Source organism: Temnothorax nylanderi, unplaced genomic scaffold (genome assembly GCF_030848795.1).
Source record: "Temnothorax nylanderi isolate EJ_2023f unplaced genomic scaffold, tnyl_v1.0 TNYL_tig0018_pilon, whole genome shotgun sequence".
Lineage (NCBI taxonomy): Eukaryota > Metazoa > Arthropoda > Insecta > Hymenoptera > Formicidae > Temnothorax > Temnothorax nylanderi.
In genome coordinates this window covers 1,624,239-1,645,858 of record NW_027249080.1, presented here as the reverse complement: position 1 = coordinate 1,645,858, position 21,620 = coordinate 1,624,239, and the positions used below count along the sequence as shown (strand labels likewise).

At 39.5% G+C, this 21,620-nt stretch overlaps 2 protein-coding genes across 9 annotated transcripts in view; one reads left to right on the top strand and one right to left on the bottom strand.

Annotated features, from left to right (window-relative positions):
• Positions 1 to 374: 374 nt before the first annotated feature.
• On the top strand, positions 375 to 6,282 carry Yrt (erythrocyte membrane protein band 4.1-like yurt). 2 transcript variants are annotated; one of them, XM_071699454.1, is made up of 7 exons: positions 378 to 872; positions 1,070 to 1,217; positions 1,296 to 1,472; positions 1,587 to 2,282; positions 2,692 to 3,122; positions 3,488 to 3,910; positions 4,335 to 6,282. In XM_071699454.1, the coding sequence occupies exons 1-7, from the start codon at positions 720 to 722 to the stop codon at positions 4,464 to 4,466; spliced, it is 2,160 nt and encodes a 719-aa protein (XP_071555555.1). In that variant the 5' UTR covers positions 378 to 719; the 3' UTR covers positions 4,467 to 6,282. The 2 variants fall into 2 exon arrangements, with proteins under 2 accessions (XP_071555556.1, XP_071555555.1); XM_071699455.1 differs by lacking the exon at positions 3,488 to 3,910 and having other exon boundaries at positions 375 to 872.
• Positions 4,450 to 21,620, bottom strand: part of Arms (Ankyrin repeat-rich membrane spanning) — a 33,915-nt gene continuing 16,744 nt past the window's right edge. For 6 of the 7 annotated variants that reach the window (XM_071699448.1, XM_071699447.1, XM_071699450.1 and 3 more), the window contains 20 exons: positions 16,557 to 16,688; positions 16,192 to 16,290; positions 16,002 to 16,100; positions 15,418 to 15,615; positions 15,244 to 15,342; positions 14,382 to 14,678; positions 13,667 to 14,042; positions 13,374 to 13,538; positions 12,918 to 13,125; positions 12,421 to 12,843; positions 12,125 to 12,347; positions 11,860 to 12,039; positions 11,289 to 11,748; positions 11,040 to 11,205; positions 10,505 to 10,964; positions 10,254 to 10,427; positions 10,034 to 10,178; positions 9,848 to 9,969; positions 9,467 to 9,584; positions 4,450 to 7,962 (listed from right to left, as the gene is read on the bottom strand). In XM_071699448.1, coding sequence (XP_071555549.1) covers positions 7,205 to 7,962; positions 9,467 to 9,584; positions 9,848 to 9,969; positions 10,034 to 10,178; positions 10,254 to 10,427; positions 10,505 to 10,964; positions 11,040 to 11,205; positions 11,289 to 11,748; positions 11,860 to 12,039; positions 12,125 to 12,347; positions 12,421 to 12,843; positions 12,918 to 13,125; positions 13,374 to 13,538; positions 13,667 to 14,042; positions 14,382 to 14,678; positions 15,244 to 15,342; positions 15,418 to 15,615; positions 16,002 to 16,100; positions 16,192 to 16,290; positions 16,557 to 16,667 — 4,881 coding nt within the window. In that variant the 5' untranslated portion in view covers positions 16,668 to 16,688 and the 3' untranslated portion in view covers positions 4,450 to 7,204. Of the gene's footprint in view, positions 7,963 to 9,466; positions 9,585 to 9,847; positions 9,970 to 10,033; positions 10,179 to 10,253; positions 10,428 to 10,504; positions 10,965 to 11,039; positions 11,206 to 11,288; positions 11,749 to 11,859; positions 12,040 to 12,124; positions 12,348 to 12,420; positions 12,844 to 12,917; positions 13,126 to 13,373; positions 13,539 to 13,666; positions 14,043 to 14,381; positions 14,679 to 15,243; positions 15,343 to 15,417; positions 15,616 to 16,001; positions 16,101 to 16,191; positions 16,291 to 16,556; positions 16,689 to 20,119; positions 21,495 to 21,620 lie in introns of those variants that run through there. The other variant, XM_071699444.1, reaches the window with a different exon arrangement.

Below are 21,620 nucleotides of genomic sequence, written 5' to 3'. Positions count from 1 at the left end.
GAGTACAAAAGCATAAAATGTTATAATTACACATTTTATTTATATTATATAGTAAACGTATTTTTTATATGTATTTATATGTATTATTGTATATTATATTTTCATGTACAAAGTGTCTGTCCAAGAAATAGTTTTTTATATATAATTATATACAAAAATATATCGGTTCTGCCATCGGGATATTCGGGATGCGTTCTCCTTCAACCTGGACGATTCTCCGAGGACGGCCGCGGGCCGCTACGCAATATTACGCTAATTACGCACGTCGTTCAAATTTCTCACGGACGTTCCTTTCGCGCGTAACTTCGGACAGTTCGGACGCCTATCGCGCGTTCTGAAACTCATCGGGGAAGGAGCGTCGGCTCGGCGTTTTCCGAATTCCGCCGTCTGTGGCCGTCGGGCGACGGGCGTATACAATACATACGCGCGCTCGTGGATGCGGGTGGTCGCGTGGACCTCGATATTGCCGTGCGGCGCGGCCGCTCTGCGTGATGATCCCCGAGCGGGCGTAGAATGTGACGTGCGGGATTTCAGACTTTACGAATTTCGCAAGCGGTAATCGCGTCGCGTCACGTCACATCGCATTGTATATTGTCGCGTCGCGTCATCGCCAAGAGAGGGAGAGTGGGCGGATCGCGGATCGCGGATCGCGGATCGCGTCTCATCCGCGGGTCGATGGTCGACGATCGCGCGTCCCGATTTGACGGCGAGGACCCAGGATGCTGAGATTCCTGTCGCGACGGAGGGCGCGCGGCGTCAGCGGCCAGAACGCCTCGTCGCAGATCAAGAACCAGAGGCTGCCCAGCAACAAGAATCTCGTGCAGTGCAGGGTTGTACTGCTGGACGGCACGGATCTGTCCATCGACTTGTCGGCAAGTTTTCTCTCTTTCAATTGTTGTTGTCAGAGACCTGTCTAAAATCTGAGACTTTTCCCTTCATCTTCGTATCTTCGTGAAGATAAAGGAGAGAGCATCGGACTAGAAGAGTAGCTTACGCCTTCGCATAAAATTTTTACACCGTGTATACACATTTGTATTCAGGTTTCGTAACTGCTGGCCTTCTTTTGCAGAAAAAAGCATTGGCTAATGACTTATACGAACAGGTGTTTTATAGTCTCGACTTGATCGAGAAGGATTACTTTGGACTCCAATACACAGATAGCAATAACGTCAAACATTGGTTAGATCCAACGAAACCTATCAAGAAACAAGTCAAAAGTATGTGTCACCGCTCGTTCTTGAAATTCTTTCGAAAGCAAGCTGAATGTTAAACTTATATATAACTTCTTATTTTAGTTGGACCTCCGTACACGCTTAGGTTGAAAGTGAAATTCTACTCTTCGGAACCGAACACGCTGCGTGAGGAGCTGACGCGGTATCAGTTCTTCTTGCAATTGAAGCAAGATGTTTTGGAAGGCAGGCTTCATTGTCCACATCAAGTTGCGGTTCAGTTAGCTGCTCTGGCTCTTCAATGTGAGTTTGTTCGAGCAGTACCTTTAATTAAAATTAAGCTGCTATCTTATCGTAGTTGTCATCGTATAGCAAATAATTGTAGCGTGTAATTGAAGGATGAAATTCTTATTTTAGCTGAACTAGGAGATTACGATCCTGTTAATCATAGCGCTGTGACCGTGTCGGAATTCCGCTTCATACCGGGTCAAACGGAGCAGATGGAGCTGGAGATACTGGAAGAGTACGTCAAGTGTTCTGGTCTTAGTCCAGCTCAGGCAGAATCAGCGTATCTTAGCAAGGCTAAATGGCTAGACATGTACGGCGTCGACATGCACACTGTTCTTGGCAAAGACGCTTGCGAATACTCTTTGGGCTTGACCCCGACCGGCATTCTGGTCTTCGAAGGCACGCAGAAAATAGGCTTGTTCTTCTGGCCGAAGATCGGTCGTTTGGACTTCAAGAAGAAGAAGCTGACGCTGGTGGTCGTGGAGGAGGATGACGAGGGTAGAGGCGAACAGGAGCATACCTTTGTGTTCAGGCTGGTCAACGAGAAAGCTTGCAAGCATCTTTGGAAGTGCGCGGTGGAACATCATGCTTTCTTCCGTCTGCGCGCACCGGTTAAGGGCGCCAGCGGCCGCCAGAACTTTTTCCGTATGGGCTCGCGTTTCCGTTACAGCGGCAAAACGGAATTTCAGACGACGCAGCTGAATCGGGCGCGCCGCACCGTGCAATTCGAGCGACGACCGAGTCAGAGGTATGCGCGACGGCAAAGTCACGTTCTTCGCGAAAGGCAACGTCAAGTGGAGCAGCCGCAACCATCTCCACCTCCAGGTGAGCTGTGGTGTATGGAATATATGATAGCGTTTGATGAATATAACCTCCGTATTTTGAAATCTAATACTTAATATTAAACCTTATTTAATTTATTTAAAAAAAAAAACAGAATTTTTACAAGCTTTAAAAATGCGAATAGATAATAAAATATCATGCTTTAGTTTATATTTGAAATAAATTATACTTAGAGAATATTAAAAAAAAAAAAGATTTTTATTCAGATATTTTTAAAATACTTTAATATGGCACATTCAATTAAGTTTTAACACAAAAAAAATTAAACTACCATTGTTAGGAATTATTTTCCTGATTTTTCTTATCTGTCATATTTTATTGGACTATCTACTATACTAGGATAGTGGATATTATGTCGTGCTCTGAAAACGTCTTTCAAAAATATTTTCAGCCGACGAATCCTTGCAGCGTCAGCCGAGTCGATGCAGTACAAAATCTTCAGACTCCTCAAGCGCTCAGGGTACGTCATCACCTTTGATGGATTCCCTGCTGAAGTCTCTCGCCAAAGATCAACAACCGCTGGAGGCTAGAAACCAGGCGACGACCAGCAGCAGTGAGAAAGAGTCAGAACCTATGAAGACCAGTTTAACAGTTGAAACTATCGCCAATCAAGTGCAGCTAGTGCCTAATAATCAAGTGGGTGGAACATCGTCGTTACCCCCTCGAACGCCAATTCCACCGGAATCCCTAAAGTGTAACATACTGAAGGCGACCCTTGAGCAGGGAAAAAACTCGAATTTGGTCTCCATCACGTCCACGGACGGTTCTGGAGCGATCGCGAAGAAGAATCAACATTCGGATGCGGCGACTATCGTTTCCGTGGTAAGCATCGTCAAACTCTCATCTATAGTTTCATCTGTATTTTTATAATTTTTTGTCCTGCTTGGATCATTTATAAATTGTGCGTCTTTTGTGTACACTGATCGCGTATTCTTTTTATATTTTATATCTCTTAAAATTTTAAGTATTTTTACCTTAGTATAACTTAGTATACCTTTTTGTATTTGCATTATGTAGGTACTATCGAATATCGTACGATAAGGTTTTTGAAGTTAGCAGCTTATTGAACAATAATTTTGTCAAGATTATTATTCTGTTGTTTGTGTTTACATTATTTATTGCGTCTGCTTTATATCGCTAGCTGCCAGCTGTAATGTGTTTGCTTTCTTGCTTTCTTCATCAAATAGGGCGGTGACAAACTGACTCTCTCTGTGAGCGGAGCGACGACAGCAGTAAATCCTTCTACGGACGACGCTGTAACTGTAACGCACTTTTCATTGGACAGTTGGGGACAGATCGAACAAAAGACCACGCCATTAAGCCCGAAAGTATCGAACCAGTCGCAAAATCCTTTTAATCCGTTCACTAACGATACTGACGCGCCTAACACGGCCGAAGCTTCCGAGGAGGAAGCAAAACCGGAAGACGACAAGAAAAAGAACACTAATCCGTTCATAGACTCGAATCCGTTCCTGGGGATACTCAATCCCTTCAAAGATTTACAACCGGTTACAACAGAGAAAAAAGTCGACGCGGATACAGAAAAAGCCGGAGCGCGGGTCGTTAAAACCGAGGAGATACAAACGACCACCACGACACTTACACACAAGGTCAGTTACATTTTTTACGCTTGCAGGCCAGCGTCTCATCTATTACATAAACGCCCTGGTTTCACCAAGAACAGAAAATTACTTTTAGAATAAATCTAAGAGACTTATCATTCAGTGTTGATCGTAAAGGGAAAGTAAGATTTTATTCTAGGAGTAACTTGGTTCTGTTGGTGAAAGCGTAATGAAAATTTGTTTTGCGTCCCACGTGAAAGTCGCCTCTGTGTGTGTGTGAATAGTAAAGTTTAAATAATCTTCGAGTTCGTCATTTGAACCATTAAAATGTTAAAGTTAGTCAGTCGATACAAAGGACTAATATTATTAATATTCGATTCAATTAAATGTGACAATTTTCTTAAATAATTATTATTAATCGAGAAAAATTAATTCGGAGTAGTGTAAAAGTACTAAAAGACCTGTTTTGCAGGATGAAAGTCAAGCGGCGTCAGACATTAGTCCCTGGCTGGTAGCGGATCCGTCACAAAGTCCAGCACCTGGTCAAACGCCAACTAAGCATACAGTAATCACGAGAAAGACGGTAATTACCACACAGTTATAAAATATTTATTAAATATTACAAAGGAGAAATAATGTCGATGTACAATGCGCGAGAAAATAGCACCAACGTATATATATATTTACTTTGGTCTTCCTCGGACTGCCTACATCTTTGTTTTTTTACTTGCTTTACAAAGTGCGTGATGTTAGTCATGACAATTATGACAATTGTGACAATTAAAATTGGACACGTAAAAAACTACTATGTTAAAAAAATAGTTTTTATGAAAGGGTCCTAAGATATACTTAAGTAGTATAAAAGCAGAGTACTATTTTAGGAAGGCATTGCTTAAGTCACTGCTAGGATATCTTTATGTCGGTTAATAGAGATCGTTTTATGCCGACTGAGAATTTGCATAATGAGATAAGCTTTCTGTTTATAATGTCGCGAACATTCCTTAATTGTACGATGCATTTATTTTAAACTTATGTGTTGATAAAACAAGTGTCCTTATAATCTGCCAACATGTATTATAAAGTATGTATGCAAGGTCTATTCGCGTTAAACGCACTACTTATTTACTTTTGTTTTTTGCAATTTTATGTTTCTATCTGCAAAAGACAAATGTACTTCGTTTCGCTTTAATTACGGGAAGTAACAGAGTGCAGCTAAAACGAACAGACCTACATATTTCGTGAGGCAACGTATATTGCTCGTGTCTAAATGTTAAGCATATGCATTTATAAGATAGCATTTTTATATTAGCGGTCATTGTGCCTTTGAATTTAACGTGCGATGGACGAATATGCAATTATGCGAATATTAGAAACGAAAAAATCGTATTCGCTGTGACTGATTAAAAATATAAGTATTATCATTCTCATTATACAATAATATGATATAAATTATATAAATAATCGTTAATAAGTAAATTTGATCAAAACTTTTGAAAACACTTTTATCAGTGAAGCATTATAGATTCGCTAATTAATCAGGTCAATTAATGACGTTGATTTTATCTACTCTTTCTGAGATTTAATGTATTTATGTATTATAATGATGACAATAATCGATAGATGAATAAAGAATTAATACGCGAATCATCGCCAGTCTTAGGTAAAGCACAACTTGTGCCTGAAACATGCAGCTATAAGGATATTCGTATTTACTATTCCACGCCTATGAAACTGTGAAATCGAATTTTTATGTATATATTTGTAACAGAGTATATATAGATTATTATCCTAAGATATTTTTTTTTTCGTAATTTGTTCCTTGTCTCATATTCTCCTTTCTATATGCCATAATTTTGATACGCATTAAAATAGATACATATATCACCACGCTATGTCATTATTTTATATGTATGTATTAGAGGATGTTCCAGTTTAAATCTGTATGATTTGTAACATTCCACTATCGTGTCTAACGAGGACACAGCTGCCGCTTTGAAGTGATATGACGTTTTTACGTAACACTTAATACAAACAATGCATTTAATTACAAGCGGTACTATCCCTGTATTTAATTAGCATGCAAACGTTCGTTACAAAGTAGAGAGGAAACATTTGACCTCCCTTTAATTGGTTTAACTTTATGTTGCGTTTCCGTGATTCTAAATATATTGTATACAGTATTTAACATTATTGCAATGTATTGTATTTGATTGAATATTTTATTGTATTTAATGTCAAGAAATGAGCGTATATATATATTTTTTTTTTCAAAGCTAATATATCTACAATCATATACATATATATATTTACAATATTATAATGAATGTTCAATACCCTGATGTATTCCGTCCTGAAGTGTCCTAAACATTTAATGTTATGTAGTTAAATTTTTGCCTTTCAATAAAACAAATGTATCAATACATTGCTTACGCGTTTCTCTGTTATTTTATTAATATATCGTAATTTGACAAGGAAAAAAATACACCAAAATTAAGGAAGAAGTACTAAAACTAATATATGCCGTCCAACTAAATATCCATCTTGCAATATCTCAATAAAATTCTTTATAAAAACTTTTTGTAGCTAAATATAAAGTGAAATAAGTAATAATTGCCGTTTGTACAAGTTATTTTTGTGACATTCTACATTTTTTGTTCGATAAAATAATAGATAAAATTCTATAAATTATATTAGATATAATTTATAGAATTATATATTAGATGTAGTCTAATCAACGATTGTATACTGGTCGTTTGAATTATCATTTCTTTAAAATATTCTAGCGTTTATCGGTTACTCTTTAAGTTACCTATTTGCACTGACATTACGAATTGACTCAAATTGATTACTGGGGACAGGATACTTTGGTACATACTATACATCGGGAAATATTCCTCATCTCCCTCGTTTCGACATATTTCGGTACTAATTCAATATAAAAAGGAAAATGTCGATAAAGTTATGCATTCGTAAATGCATTAATATTTACACGGAATGTCGCTTCGGCGTCGTACATCTCGAGATCGTCTCGTTTCGCTAAACTAAGGATTATTGCATGTGACTTGCGCGAGAAGGCATTATTCGTTCTCCGTCAAACCACTAAGCAGAGATGAACACGTTTAATAATCTAACTATAAAAAACACCTGCATGTTCTCGCTATTCGTTATTTACACGAGAGAGACATATCTTATCTCGACGCTTATCGTCAAAACAGAATTATGTCATCTATACCTGCCCAGCAGATGCCAGTCACTTTCATCACATTGAGATCGGTATCAATCAAACGTATAATACGCTATAAGTTATCACACCTTGTGATTATATACAAAAGACGACAGGTGTCAGACAGGCGTCTCTGTGTCGTCCCAGATCTTGGTGCCGTGTCGAGACGGCAATTGAGCGTTCGAGGACTCGCATATCACAAGGCTGACGGTATCAGCGTAATCTAGATCTACGCGACGCTCTCCGTCCCGCGGCAGACTCCTGTTGGACGATGGCGAACTGCTGTTCTCCGCGCTGCAGTCGTGTCTGAACACGCTGTCCGATTGGGAATGCGTTGGCGTGGATAATTCGGATACCAGCGGCGTGGACTCGTCGTCGCTCTCGCCACCGGGCACTGGCGACCGCGCCGTCGCGGTCGACGTCGTGCCGATCAGACGGTCCTTCAGTTTCGACAGCTTCTCCAGGCTGGAAGTGGGTACCGGTATCACTATCTCGTCATTTAATGTCGAGGAGGAGCGTCTCTTGGTGGATACCGACGACGGCGTGATCCTCAGGGATATATTGTTTCCCATACACCTCTCGTCGGTCGACTTCGACCTGATCGCAGGCTTCGGCGACGGCGGTGGGGAGACGAATAGCGAGGACGGTCTCGTGCTGATGTTGCTACCGCTTCTCTTCAGGGTCTTGTACGAGCAGGCTGATCTCGTGCTATATTGAGATGCGATGCTGCGTTGGGAGTTGGTACGTTGAAGGAACACGGTGGAATCGTGCGAGCTGTCATCTGAGCTGACCGGATCCTCGTTAACCGGTACCCAGTGAAGCAGCGGACTGGATTGAAGCAGTACATATTCCGTGTCGTGTACCGAGATGACGTGTCCTAAAACAGAGACTCATGTAATATCTGCTTCGTATCATATGATTATCATGTTCTAATCGACTATAATGTATATTTTGAAGCCACTTAGTTCGAAATCCTTGAAACAAATATATCTCTTTAAAAAGTATCGAAAAAAAAAAAAAAAAGATTTTACATGAGAATCTAAGTTATCAATGAAAAAGATATTTGTTCCATTTCCTTTTTAAAATTCTCTTATTTCAATTTTCAATCTTTGAAACGCAATTGATAATAATCGCAATTGATAATAATGACTGAAGGCTTCCAGATACAAATTGCAAAGAAGGTAATGTCAGATGTGGTTTGCAAGAAAGTTTTATTGCCACTTGCTCTCGTAATAACATAATACTGCTCATAACATGGTGCTATTAATCTAGCAATAATATTTATAGTGTACACATAGTACAGGAAGTAACATGGACCGGAGTAACAGGACGCAACTTTCAATTTTATCGCCAAGTACGATTACTTTACGTACAACAGTGTTAAAAATATAATACATTGTTACATGTCGCCTCGGTTAGCATATTTTCCGCACAAGATATTCGTTCTGTCAACAATGCGTTATCACAGTCTTTTGTACATGAATTGTCCACAGGAAACATCGAACGAGAGTTAGCTTTGAGAGTAGTGCCTCTGAAATTTTTTTTGTCTTTCTTTTTATATCATATATTTACAAATGCAGTAAAGAGTATGCTCGTAAATTACCGACTATAGAGGGTTTTTGGAATCTTTTTTTTTTCTTTTTTTCCTTAATATGGCATCAATATACATCGATATTAAACTAGCTTATAAAATGAGCATTATATTATACTAATCTTAAGAGTACGCATACAATAATAATCCTATTACAATCGTTAAATGGCTTCCATTTTGTATTCTTCCTTCGTGCGATATGTATGACTGGTTTCTCGCATTGGCACTTTAATACTTGAATACTTTAAGAAATACTTATACATGTTCCTACAGAGGATAGCCTTATACATGTTCCTACAGAGGATAGCCTTTCACTTTGTAACTTACAAATGGCCTTATAATAACAATATATTTATATAACCATTATTTTTGGTTTGTCGACTGCCATTGCATATATGTACATCTTTTGTCGGCAATACTGTCAAATAGCGTTTTACGGACATACAGATGTACAAATAAAACTATCAAATAGGGTGAAGCATATCAATCTTTTTTTTCTTTTAACAACACAAACTGGCAAGCACCGTTCTTGAATGCAATGATAACAATGGCTGGTCGTTGCACATTTCGATAGAAGTTACGCCGGAAAAGTCTGCTTTTGCACAACGTGAGCTATTCATTTGACGAATATAAACATTATCCTATAGTCATATCATCGTATAGTCATCCTATTTCAGATTTGACTAAAAGTTAACACTGTATTCGGCGGAAGTGTCACTGTTTTGGTCAGACTGCGGTGGCTCTTGCACTATTACCAGAGGCAGTGTAAGTGGTAGGGGAGTAGGCTCACCTGAAGGAAGCGAGTCTGTTGGTGCCACCGCTGGCGATGGCACGTCTAAAACGTCTTCGCAAGCTTCCTCGTTCAACGTCTGCAATGCTCCGCAAATCATTTGCTCCTCTAACGTTACCTGAAACGTATATAGACACTTTAGCATATTCACAGCGGATAGTATTTGTTAGGTATTATACATGGATAAATAGAATTATTATATATCGAAATTTTTTACTTTTTAAAGTAATCATAGCAGCGGCTTACCTGGAACTGGTACCGAGTGTGAATGTAAATAAATGAAAATTCATTTTTATAAGTTTTCAGTCACGATATCAATTCGTAAATTTATACGATTGCATCGATTACTTTTTAATGCATTTGAAAATACCTATATCATACCTGTTTTTCCATTATAGATTGTTTATTTTGATCACGGCGAGTCGACCCATCAGATCTCGATGTTCCTTTCTCTTTCTCCACATGAGCGGGCACCCGTATCGAATTATTTGGCAAAGCGTGATCTATAACGGATAAGAGTGATCAAACCGAACAAGAAACAAGCGAAAAAAAAAACATCGAACGTACCTTTGCGTAAAACTTGTTCGGATCCTACGGTAAATCGTACACTCCGAGGACCCTCCTCGTATGTAAATGACGAGAGTTCCATTTCCCGTAGTGATACAATTACCATGCGAAATAACTCCCAATCTCCAAAAGTCATTTTAAATACCTAAAAAATACAAATACATTTGTATTTAGAATTGCCTCTCCTTGAAATGTAAAGACGCAGTGTTTAAAAAATTACTTTTTTCAATTCTTGCAAATCGCAATGTAATAAAACTCGTCCATTAATATTGTTCTCTTTTATGGCTTGCTTATATATCAATGCCTGGGTCGAATTAAGGTTTTCGATTTTGTCGATTAGATCGCAGACTCCGTTCACTAATAAGGCCGACAGCTTTATTTCCAGAATTTCGGACTGTGAATAAAGACGAAGCGATAAGTCACATCTTTTCAACCCGCAAGAGATAATTGTACAATTAATTTATGATGTACCGGTAACATGGTTGTTGCGGAAAGTGGTTTTGACATTGGTTCCATGGGAGGCATTTGCATCCAAGTTGGCGGAACTTGCCATTCAAAGCTTGGCTGGTAAGCCCACGACGGCGTCGGCGGCATGGATCCCTGCAAACTCGATTGCTTGGCAAGTTTCATCATGTGCCGGTTCATCGACATGCCTCTTTGTGAAGGCCACTGATCAATCGGAACATTGTGGCCATGCCAAGCACTTTGTTTGTGAAATAGATTCGTGTCTTCCTCTATGCTTTGTTGTTCCTCTTTTATTTTCTTTTTAATGTACGGGTCTAGATTGATAGTGAAAGGCAAGAATATTTTCATGTCGCTAATAAGCAAGCTGGAGCGGTGAAACGTGAGGAAAACATCCAACTTGCGTTCGTCTCTGTCTATCTCGAGAAGCGGTTGCACTTCCTTCAATACTGGAATTTGCGGTCGCACCCTAATATAAATATAAAAAATAGTGATATAAAAATATTATGAAAAGAAGCTTAAGAAAGAAATAAAATCCACGTACTTATCATAAAGACTTTTCAGTGACATATTATCATCCAGACTCTCCTCGTACATATCGTAATGAAGAATGAGCCAAGACGTTCTAAAAGGCCACTGCTCAGTAATGTTGATCCAACTAGCTAAGTGATACCAGTTGAAGTCAATCTGGAATGCCTTAAGTAATCGCCCTAAAAGAGAAAGACAAATAATGTACACATGGAATGATTATGTAGACTCATACACTGCAATATTGCACGAGTTAATGCATTACCAGTGACATAAACGACATTCATCAATCTCCTCATACTACGAGGATTTACGTCGCTAAAGTAATCATCGGTGAGCAACATCTTATTGAGATCCTGCGCGCCCCCCAGTCGATTCAAATTACTGCCGATACTGCTAGCGATTGATTCACTCAATCGCATCTTTCTACTACCCTTCCTTTGTTGGGGTTTCAATTTCTCGTTGCTGTTCATTATAGCCGATTCCGTGCTGAGTCTCCTACTGGATACTGAATGATGCATGGTGCTAGTCGCAGTATAGTTAACGCTCTCCTCGGCTTCCGTCCACACTGTCTTCTTATAATGTTGAGCAGTTTGTTGCGCGACCTTGACTTTACGCAAACCGCTGTTTTGCAAGTAGAACGGCAAATGCACCATATTCCGTAAGTAATCGTGACCGCCGATATTTGATTCCGAGAATAGTCTTCTGCTATTTACTTCTACCGCCTACATGCACAATGTGGAACGATAGTTTTCGTTATCATTCAAAGTAACATTTTGAAATCGATATTACAATTTGCCCGGTTTTTTACATTTTTATTTTTTAAAGTCGCTTACCTTAGATATAATATGTGGATCAATCGCTAGTATTACGACGAAAGGATATCCGTTATCGCTAAATAAGGCCTGTATAGCGTCCAAAACGAGTAAAACTTTATCCTGTTCGCAACTATCCAAACCGTCCACTATTACAACTAGTCTACTTTGTTGAGCCATAAAACTATCCAAGCACTTGACCTATTTGTGATTAAAACTGTGATTAAAAGCTACCCCGTTGAAAGCAAAGTTCTAATAGAGCTATCTTAATAAATAAGTAATTTACCATTTCTGTCATTAAATTGACCTCGCTTTTTAAAGTCTGAATGAACCCTTCGCTCTTCAGAGTCTCCAATTTTGATATACTGCGTTGAAGGTGTCTCCTCTGTGAAAAAACCAATGCATGCAGCGTTCTACTCCACGTATATAAATTCGCTATTATACTGATGGCCAAGACCAAGGCAATCGATATCATGATAATGTGAGCAGTAACTCGCTCTATCGTGGACCTAAACGCGAAACGATACAACATGTAAAATAAGTAATGTAGAAGTACTTTGTGTTCGGCATATAATTACTCACTCTTCATTCGAAATATCTATGAGGTACACCGTAAGTATCGAGATACCAACGAGCAAGCTGCATAAGCAGAATTCGAATATGATTACGTGGGGCAAGCAACACAAACGCCTCCATTTCCACGTAGTAGTTGATTTATCTGGTTTTGGCCGAAATGCTCTATATAGTCTGGTAGACAAGGAACCATAGTCGTTCTCGATGGAATCGTACAGCGAACCGACCATTTGCACGACCGCGTTCTCACCGGCGGCGGTCGTACCCACGCGAGTCTGATCGGTGAAGTAAAACTTTATCGGCTGCACCGCTATGCCGTCCTGACATTGACTGCCAGGCGGATGACAAAAAATCACTTGCAATAGCAGTTTGAGCGTGTTCAACTTGGTGGTGAGCTCCACTGTCAGATTATATGGCCAATACCAATCGTACCTACGATTACAGATTTCCAATAAAAATATGAAACGAATAGAACTTTACTTCTTGCTACTTTTCGTAAGCCTCACCTCTTGTTGGCATACCAAACGAGAACCAGAAAAATATAAACGATAACTAGTAAACTTATTCCGGACGATAGACCGATGATCCACGACTGCAAGGCGAGGCCTAACGTGACGCCCACGAGAAGGGATACGTGAGCTACTACTAAAAAGAGTAAGGAAGAGAATTGGAATACTGGATCGATCCATTGTCGTGCGAAGTTCTTCATTTCCTCTGTGAAAGACAGTCGCGTCGTTAGTATTTTTTAATGTAACTTAGGTGTATACAGATATACCAAAAGATATTCAAGAAAACTAGCACATCTTCGGGGCTATAGAAATTTAATTTAAATTGTCACAATGTAATTTTATTTAAATTTAAATATTATAATTTTTTCTATTTTTTGTTCTAAAATCATTCAACAGTTGACATTCTATAGAACTATTAAATAGCATTGGAGTAACTTTGTTATTTGGTGGTACCTCTCAGTTTGTTCAGTAAAAACGATTTTCCAGAGCCCCATTTTGCGTAAAGACCGACTGTAATTGGCGTAGAAAGCGATGGTTCACTGAGAATATCTGCTAACGCGCTGCTGTACAAATCGTAACCAAGCATGTTTTCGTTGTCCTCGTTAGTATTTAAACGCCCTGTAACGTTCATCAAATTATTCTATAAAATACGTCAAGACATTCAACGCGTGTTCTTCACATATCGTAAGTTGAGTTACTTGTAATAACGTATGACACTAATAATGACATGTGTCTGATTAACTTACGAGCACCGAATATCTGTCCAAGCATCGTCTTAGGATGATTGACGTCGATGTTGTAGGGGGTCTCGCCTTGTCTATTCGGACGGTACAATAACTGGCTATTCTTTGGATTCCTCAGTAGTATCTCGACGATCGCTTTTGATCGCGCGCGCATCGCTATGTGCAGTACAGTATCACCCTTCTTGTCCGTAGCCGAGACCTTGGCTTTTTTGTCTAAAAGCAATTGCACGATTTCGCCGTTACGCGACCTTACCGCCCGTAATAAAGGCGTGTCGCCGTCTTTCGTAGCAATCTCCAGGTCTGGGTTAGCGTTTAGTAATAATTTGAGTATCGGTATATTGCCTTTCTCTACTGCTATGTAAGTTGCGGTTTTTTTATCCTAAAATATATACGGATGGGATGGTTAGTTCGATTGGAACGATTTGAAAGTAACCACGGGGGATGTCACGCACGAACCTAGCTCGAAGTGGCTTAGGGATACCACAAGATCCGATACCACAAGATTGGCTCTTATTAAAGTGTCCACAATACCGACTCGAATCGCTAGATTACTTTAACAAGTTTATTCCACCACATGAAATTCGACGCGCGTAATAATCTGGCTTATCGGAATGATCAATATTTTGGAACCGCAATACTCGGTGAAAAAAATAATTTTTTTCCAAGTCGATCTTCGAGGAAGATACGCGGGTATGGAGAAAAATAAGTCGAGTCATACCTTTCCAGCAATGTCAACGTCTGCGTATTTTTTCAGCAGTGATTCCACCACGCCCCGATGGCCACCCTTAACCGCGTGGATTAGGTTTGTGTCGCCGGTCCGATCCTGAATATTAACGTATGCACCGGCATTTAAAAGGGCGTTCGCTATTTCGTGATGACCTTCACGGCAGGCAATTGCTAGGGCGGTGCAACCGTCTTTGTCTAGAGCGTTCACGTTGGGCTTGTGCTCCAATAGTAACGATACCACCTCCACATGATTACCGAGGGTTGCCACGACCAGAGCAGTCCATGAATACTGCAAAGAAAGTTGTTAAAAGCACGTATAAATGTTAAAAATTATCTTCATAATCTAATATTAAAGTTGGAAAAGTTCTGAAATATTTCTTATTATATTCAAATATTTCTTTTTCGTGATAAGAATGTAGTGTCAAGTTATTATTAATATGACATAAATATAATGTAATAGATGAGTCTCGGATTTGACAAGATCCGCACAACTAATTGGTATACGTCGGTGCACGTCGGTTTCAGCTTTGCTTTCTCTTTCACGAGGACGACTTACTGTTCCGCGAGCGTTATAATTTAATATAATAAATAAAACAGAACACGTAGAACATAGACACATAGACAACAGATACGCTGACTCGACAATTATATATATGTAAATGGCTGGCATACGTGGCCAACCTTGGTTTAAATTAAAATATCCTATAAGAAATTTATGCGAATAAGAAAGAAATCTGTATAATCATGTATATGGTTATATATGGCGTTCTATTTTTACCATATTATTTTTTATCAACTTGGAGAGAAGCCATCACTTCCGCATATTATATTTTTTAAAGGTATATTGATCTTACCATGCCTGCTGTGTCGACATTCCCTCCAGCCTTAAGAAGCATATCAACAATTTCTACATTTCCCTTGCGCGACGCCCATACGAGTGCCGTCGTACCATACTGAAAAAATTGAGTATAAGTATCTCGAGAGCGAAGCGATGGCCATCGATTTGCGGTACGTCCACCGACAATTACCTTGTCGCCGACATTGACCTTCGCTCCATGAGCAATGAGATCTTTCACTATATCAGCGTAACCCCTGCCAGCAGCCCATACTAATGAGGATATATGAAAATTTCCATGCGCGTTGACGTCAGCCCCGCGCCCCAGCAACATCGTCACCGTCGCCGATTTACCCTTGTATGTCGCCCACATGAGCGCCGTCCATCCACCCTGCAATAAAAGAACTTTCGATCCTTCGATTTCTTATCTATAAAAGCGCTAATTTTTTACACAGACGTCTATATAGTTAAATAAACTCTTCTATTAGATTTTATATACTTTTTTGTTAAAAGAATGTAAATTAATCGACAAAAAACGTATAAATCGTTAAAATATTATTAAATTTAATATGTTACATTTATAATATATTGAAAATTTTAATAAAACTATATATTAATGGAAATAACTTTTGGCGATGAATGAGAGACGATAGCATTAAAACTCTTGGTATGTATGACGAAAGAGAACGGAATTTTTGCAAATATGACGAGACTCCAGTTACAGATTTGCATTAATGGCATTACGCCAGACTAGTAAAGTATGCAACTTCTTCTGACCATATCTCGATGCTCCAAATCGGCAACATGCTCGAGCAATTCGAGACAAATCTCAGTGTGGCCTTCCTTTGCCGCACACAGCAACGCTGTCCAGTTATCCTGAGAAATTATACAGAAACGTGCATATATTGGAATTGTTATTTATTACATATAATCAAACGATCTACGATTACAATCAACGGATACCAACCGCGTCTTCAGCGTTGACGTCCGCTCCATGATTGATGAGCTCTCGAACGAAGTGTATTTTTCCCTTGGTTGCTGCAAGGATGAGGGCGGTGCTACCATTCTGTCGTAAGAGAATAATTTGTTAAAGAAGGTTCGACGGCTCGAACACGGTGAATACAAGAATACTGCTCTTCATGAATCATGTAGCTATTTAATTCAGAGAGATTATCTAGCATAAATTATTTTTATATTTATTTCTTCTTCAAATTTTTTTGCTGAGAAGACTTTTATCGTCTATTTATATCGACTGCTATTATAATTTTATTCTAGAATTTCTGGTCACGGTCGAGTGATCTTTGGAAATTTTTTCGAGCGATTCACGCTTACCTCATCTCTGTCGTCGACCTGCACTCGCTTATTTTCGAGGAAGTTCTGCAGTCCGACGAGATTATCATCTGTGATATAGCTCGCGAGTGATCGGTAACAAAGCGATACCATCGAGTCAGTCCGATGCAATGTCTGTAAAAGAGCCAAAAGAAATCGTTGTTAAATTTCGACCAGTCACGTTCGATTTTTGTCGCTGTTATTAAAAGTTCATTAGAAAAACTCACAGATTAGGTAAATTCAATCGTCGTTCACAGAAAAAACATATACATATGTGCGAAATATATAGCAGAATGCACCATTCAATTTATTTATCAATTATTCAGAATTATCATAATTGTCGAGTAGAAAATTGAATGATTTTAAAGAATTTTGGATCTCCTTGGGTTTATCTGAATTTTATCTATGACTATTTTTAGTCTGAATATATTATGCTGAAATATTCGACGCGAATGGTGCAGCTGGGCTACAATATATTACAGAGATAAGCTTTCGAGTTATCGAGATGTATGAGCAGCGGAGCAAGCGCCGATTTTGGATCATCGGAGGGCAATCTCGTTCTCTCTGTGACATAAATCTCAAGCAAACTCAAATAAACTGAAAAATACATTCCCTTGAGATCTCCGAAATTCTGATTCATACTTCTCGGGTTTCTTTGTTGAAACTTGCGCTTGTAAGACATCCAGTTTTAACTCCAAACTGAAATAAAAGGACATATTCTCGCTCCGTTTCTGATTGAAACAAAGATCGGCATTATGCAGCCGAGTTTTTCCTCTGTTCTCGAGCGATATAACATTTAATAATGTTTTGTTTTAACGGCGATAGACGTACGACAACAGTGAGCGTGCGTGAAAGTAATTGCGTATTAACTGTAATCGCTTCAACTTACAATTAATTTGCAACCGCAAGCGGGGCGCGCGTTCTCCATTCGCGACAGGAGAAATGGAGAACGCTCTGCTTGCGCTTCTCAATTTTGCAGAATGGAATCTGGGTCAGTGAGCGACACACGTGAATGATAAGGAACGATCACGTGTATGGCAAAAGTAGCTGAGCGACGAAAAGTTAGCGACGAAAAGTTAGTTAATGTAGACCGCAGATGCAAGGCAGAATAAAAGAAATAAAAATTCGAAAGCAAGTTTTTGTTTTATGCTTCATAAATACTAAACTGACTTTAGTATTTATTATTCATTGCTTTTTGTTATGTTAATTATTTTTCTGTCTTTTATGATTGTGTACGTACATCATTTTTCTCGTTACGATTCTTCGTTTTGTTTAAAATATTCCGTCCAATTTTCTTCTTGCCATCTGTTCAGCACTCACGTTATTTTCCATGCACAGTCTATAAGTTGATTAGTGACAGAAATTTTTCACGCTCGGGCAATACTTACAGTAAAATCAGATTAAAATCGAATCTGTTGTAATGCTTTGCGCACCGAGTTTTGCATTGCGGAATTACATACATATATCAGATGTTGCAACACTCTAGATGTTACTACAGTTAAAATGTACCATTAAACATTGAACAGAGATATAATCCTGTAGCAAATAGCGTCCATATTTCTTTTAATCCTGCGGCAACAGTTAATGACATTTCGCTGACGTTATATTATCGATAAAATCTACGCAACCTAATACGCGTAAATTGACTTGGCATTTACGGTATGTAAGAAGATAACGCTAAATACACCATGACGGGATTATATACTTGTAATCCTTCGATGCGAAAGTCCTCTGCCTCTCTCGCGTGTCGAACGGCGATAGTAATAGCTTTGCCACTAAACTTTGCTACGAGTTATAAATTACACAAATCGTATGAACTCTGTTAACGTTAAATCCAGATTTTGAGCGCTGCTGATAATTCACATTTTAAACTAAAAATGAATAGATACCTGATAAAAGAAAACAAAAGGAGCGATCTGCTAGAAATCCGAATTCTAATGCAAAGTCGAAACTTTGAAACATGTTTCCGCATTGATTTTCGAGTCGAAATTATCCTAAGGGAATTTTTTCAATGTCTGGAGTCTCTTACAGGAATTATAGCACCATTCGTCGTTTACTACGGCCCGAACTCTACTGAATAAAAATCCGATGTTGCGGGCGTGCAAACGTATACAGGCGCACACACACACACACACATAGGGGTATATTAGATCAGCTCTATTTCATGCGGCTGATTTTGTCACTACGCTGAAATATCTGGCAGTGGTATGGGTTGTTATACGTACCACGGTGGACGATACTGATGCACGCTTTGCATCGGAGATAGTGTTAATTCGCGAGCGTCGGCAGATATAGCGCGGGCATTAGCCATCAAGATCGATGACAGAACCGAGTCGGGCAAGATTCCATTATGTGTGCACGTACGTGGCACCTGGCGTTACGTAAGTCTCTCCAAAATTTTCCGTGACACGTAAGACTGATGCGTTTTATCCATACCACGGATATTAGTCTACGTCGTCTACGATATTGAATATCAAATCATCTATCGATCGTAGTTCCGTTATTAAGTTAAAAGGTACAGGAATAGTTTCAAAATCGTGAACGGTTCGTGGTTAAAAAATTTCTAAAGTGTAATTTACTTTAAGTGGATTTTGTATGTCTATCTCGAGATTTAAAAAATACTTTTAGAATTTTAGTGAGATAGTTAGATAATGGCAGGATTAATATGTTTCATGAAGATATACAACATCTTAGACATTTAGTTTGAGATTTAATTGTCCAAATTTTCAACTTTGATAATCTTTCCATAATATTTCGTCAAATTATTGAATTCGTATTAATATGATAACGCAAAGCAATCATTCTCTGAGGTAATTATTAGATAGATTACCGACCGTAACATTCGGTTCCTGCTCGCGCGGATTAATCTTGCCAGTTACAAATCCAACAGTTCCGATAAGATAAAGGCTCAAGTTACGTTTACAACGGTTGACACTCTTCGGTGGCCTGCAATTGCAACAATTGACGTTCTATTATTCGCGACAAGAACGTCGTCATCGTTTCGACTCGGTTCGATCTTAAACAGGCTTATCAATAAAGCGTAAATTATTTTAACCAGAGCATGTGCTATTATACAAATTAATCAAATCAAATGTTATAGAGACACTTGTGTCAACGTCTAGTCAATCTGACACGTGATACCATCGCCGTGCTTGGCTTCAATATGCTCGATAAAGTAACGACAAGTAACGTTTTAATTCTCATTTGTTCGGTTTCATCAACATAACCTGGTTATTTCACGCCATTCTTTTAATAAATATTAAAATTAATTCCTAAGGGCTGTTAATTATTTAAAGGATTCAGGCCAAGAATGGAATATAAATCCACAATTTGTACGACCTATTTTGGGTGTAACTTCGTACTTAGAATAGGTTTTACAAATCTACATTAATCTTTGAAAATTACTTGTTAATATTCTATATTATGCTACTTAGCTCTTCTTCCAATTCAGAAATGTTTTACTTGATTAAAAAGATGGTTCGTGGCACATTCTCAATGGATATTAATAAAAAGAAGAAATGTTAATGAAAATGTCGAAACGACGTGCAGCCTGGCTTTACACTAACCGCCTGTGAGTGCCTTCGGATGGCGAAGTTAAACTTGCGACCGATACCGTCGGTGGCCGGTGCCGTGAAGGTGATGGTGGGTACGTGAATATGCGAGAACACGTGATAATTATGGTGATGATTGTGCAAGGGAGGATGGTAGTCCTCGTCGGTGTCGTGCCAGGTCGTGGGTTGCTGCTCGGGTATGTGAAGACGAAGAAACGACCTCAATCCGCGACGCGTTCTACCAATGGAAATGTCGTCACTGATGGCGGAGGAAGCGGTTGACAGATTCGACAACGTGGCACTTCGCTGCAGATTGTAGTCCCCGTTCGGCAAGAGGGAATTCGGCACACCGGGGATAGCTCCGAGCAAGCTCGGCGCCAGACTCGAGCAGATAGCCGCGTTTGCTATGCTGGACTTCCGGATTGGATTCACGCTGGTGCCGGCTAGGATATCTTGGAAGGTCGGCGACCTCTGGCTGGCCTCGGTCGTCAAGCTTTGCAAAATAGGTTGGTTCAAATCAGAGCTTGTCATCGGCAACGTTGACCTGCGACCGTTGTTCTTGCTAGATTTCTCGTCGAAACTATCTCGCACAGTGGCTATCAGTGAAGGTTGTGGCACTATATCGCGTACTTTCCCGACATCTGAGGATTCTTCGGCACTTGTCGAACGCTCTGATAATGTTGAAAAACGACAGTGTTCGCTAGATCCTGAAGGAATCTCTAAAAAGTCGGGCGTCAATTGAGAATGTTTCGATCTGTCCACAGCAGTTGATTTCGTATAAGCGCGCGCTGGGTCCTCGATTGATGAAGATTGAAACCTCGCGGATAACTCCTTTGTGACATCATCTTCGTGCTTGGGCGCAGGAAAAATACTATCGGAATCTGTCATCGGCATTGCCAGGCTTCGCGTTGAGCAGTCTTCGATTAATGAAGATTGAAACCTCGCAGATGACTCCTTTGCGATAACTTCTTCGTGCTTGGACGCAGGAAAGATACTGTCGAAACCCGTCACCGGCACTGCCAGTCTTCGCGTTTCAACTTTCGAAATCACATCACTGTCCCTGTTATATTTTTTTCTTGCGTTATAACAACCTGGTATTGCGTGTTCGCCCACATTGTTTGATGAGTCTTTGGACGATTGCAAGCGTTTAAAGGCGCGATCTTCCACGTACAAGGTGGAAGTCGCAAGTTCAGGATCAGGGGCGACCAACTTTGAGAGAACCTTCGTGTTTGTGGTGCTTTGCGAGAAAACTTTCTCCGATTCTTTCGTTAGCGGGGCTTTGTCCTCCTTCTCTTCGTCGTCTTCTTCGTCGAAACTATCGCAGAAGAACGCTGCCGCGATTCTAATACGTTTGTCTCTGTCCTTCTGCATGGCATTCTCTTCGAACTGTCTATTCAGCACGAAAATCGAAAACGGCCTTCACTTGCTGAGTAAACACGCACACATGTAGAATCACCGAATTTTAATGTTTGACTGCATCTTTTATTGTATGGAAAGTGGTTTCGTCATTGATATG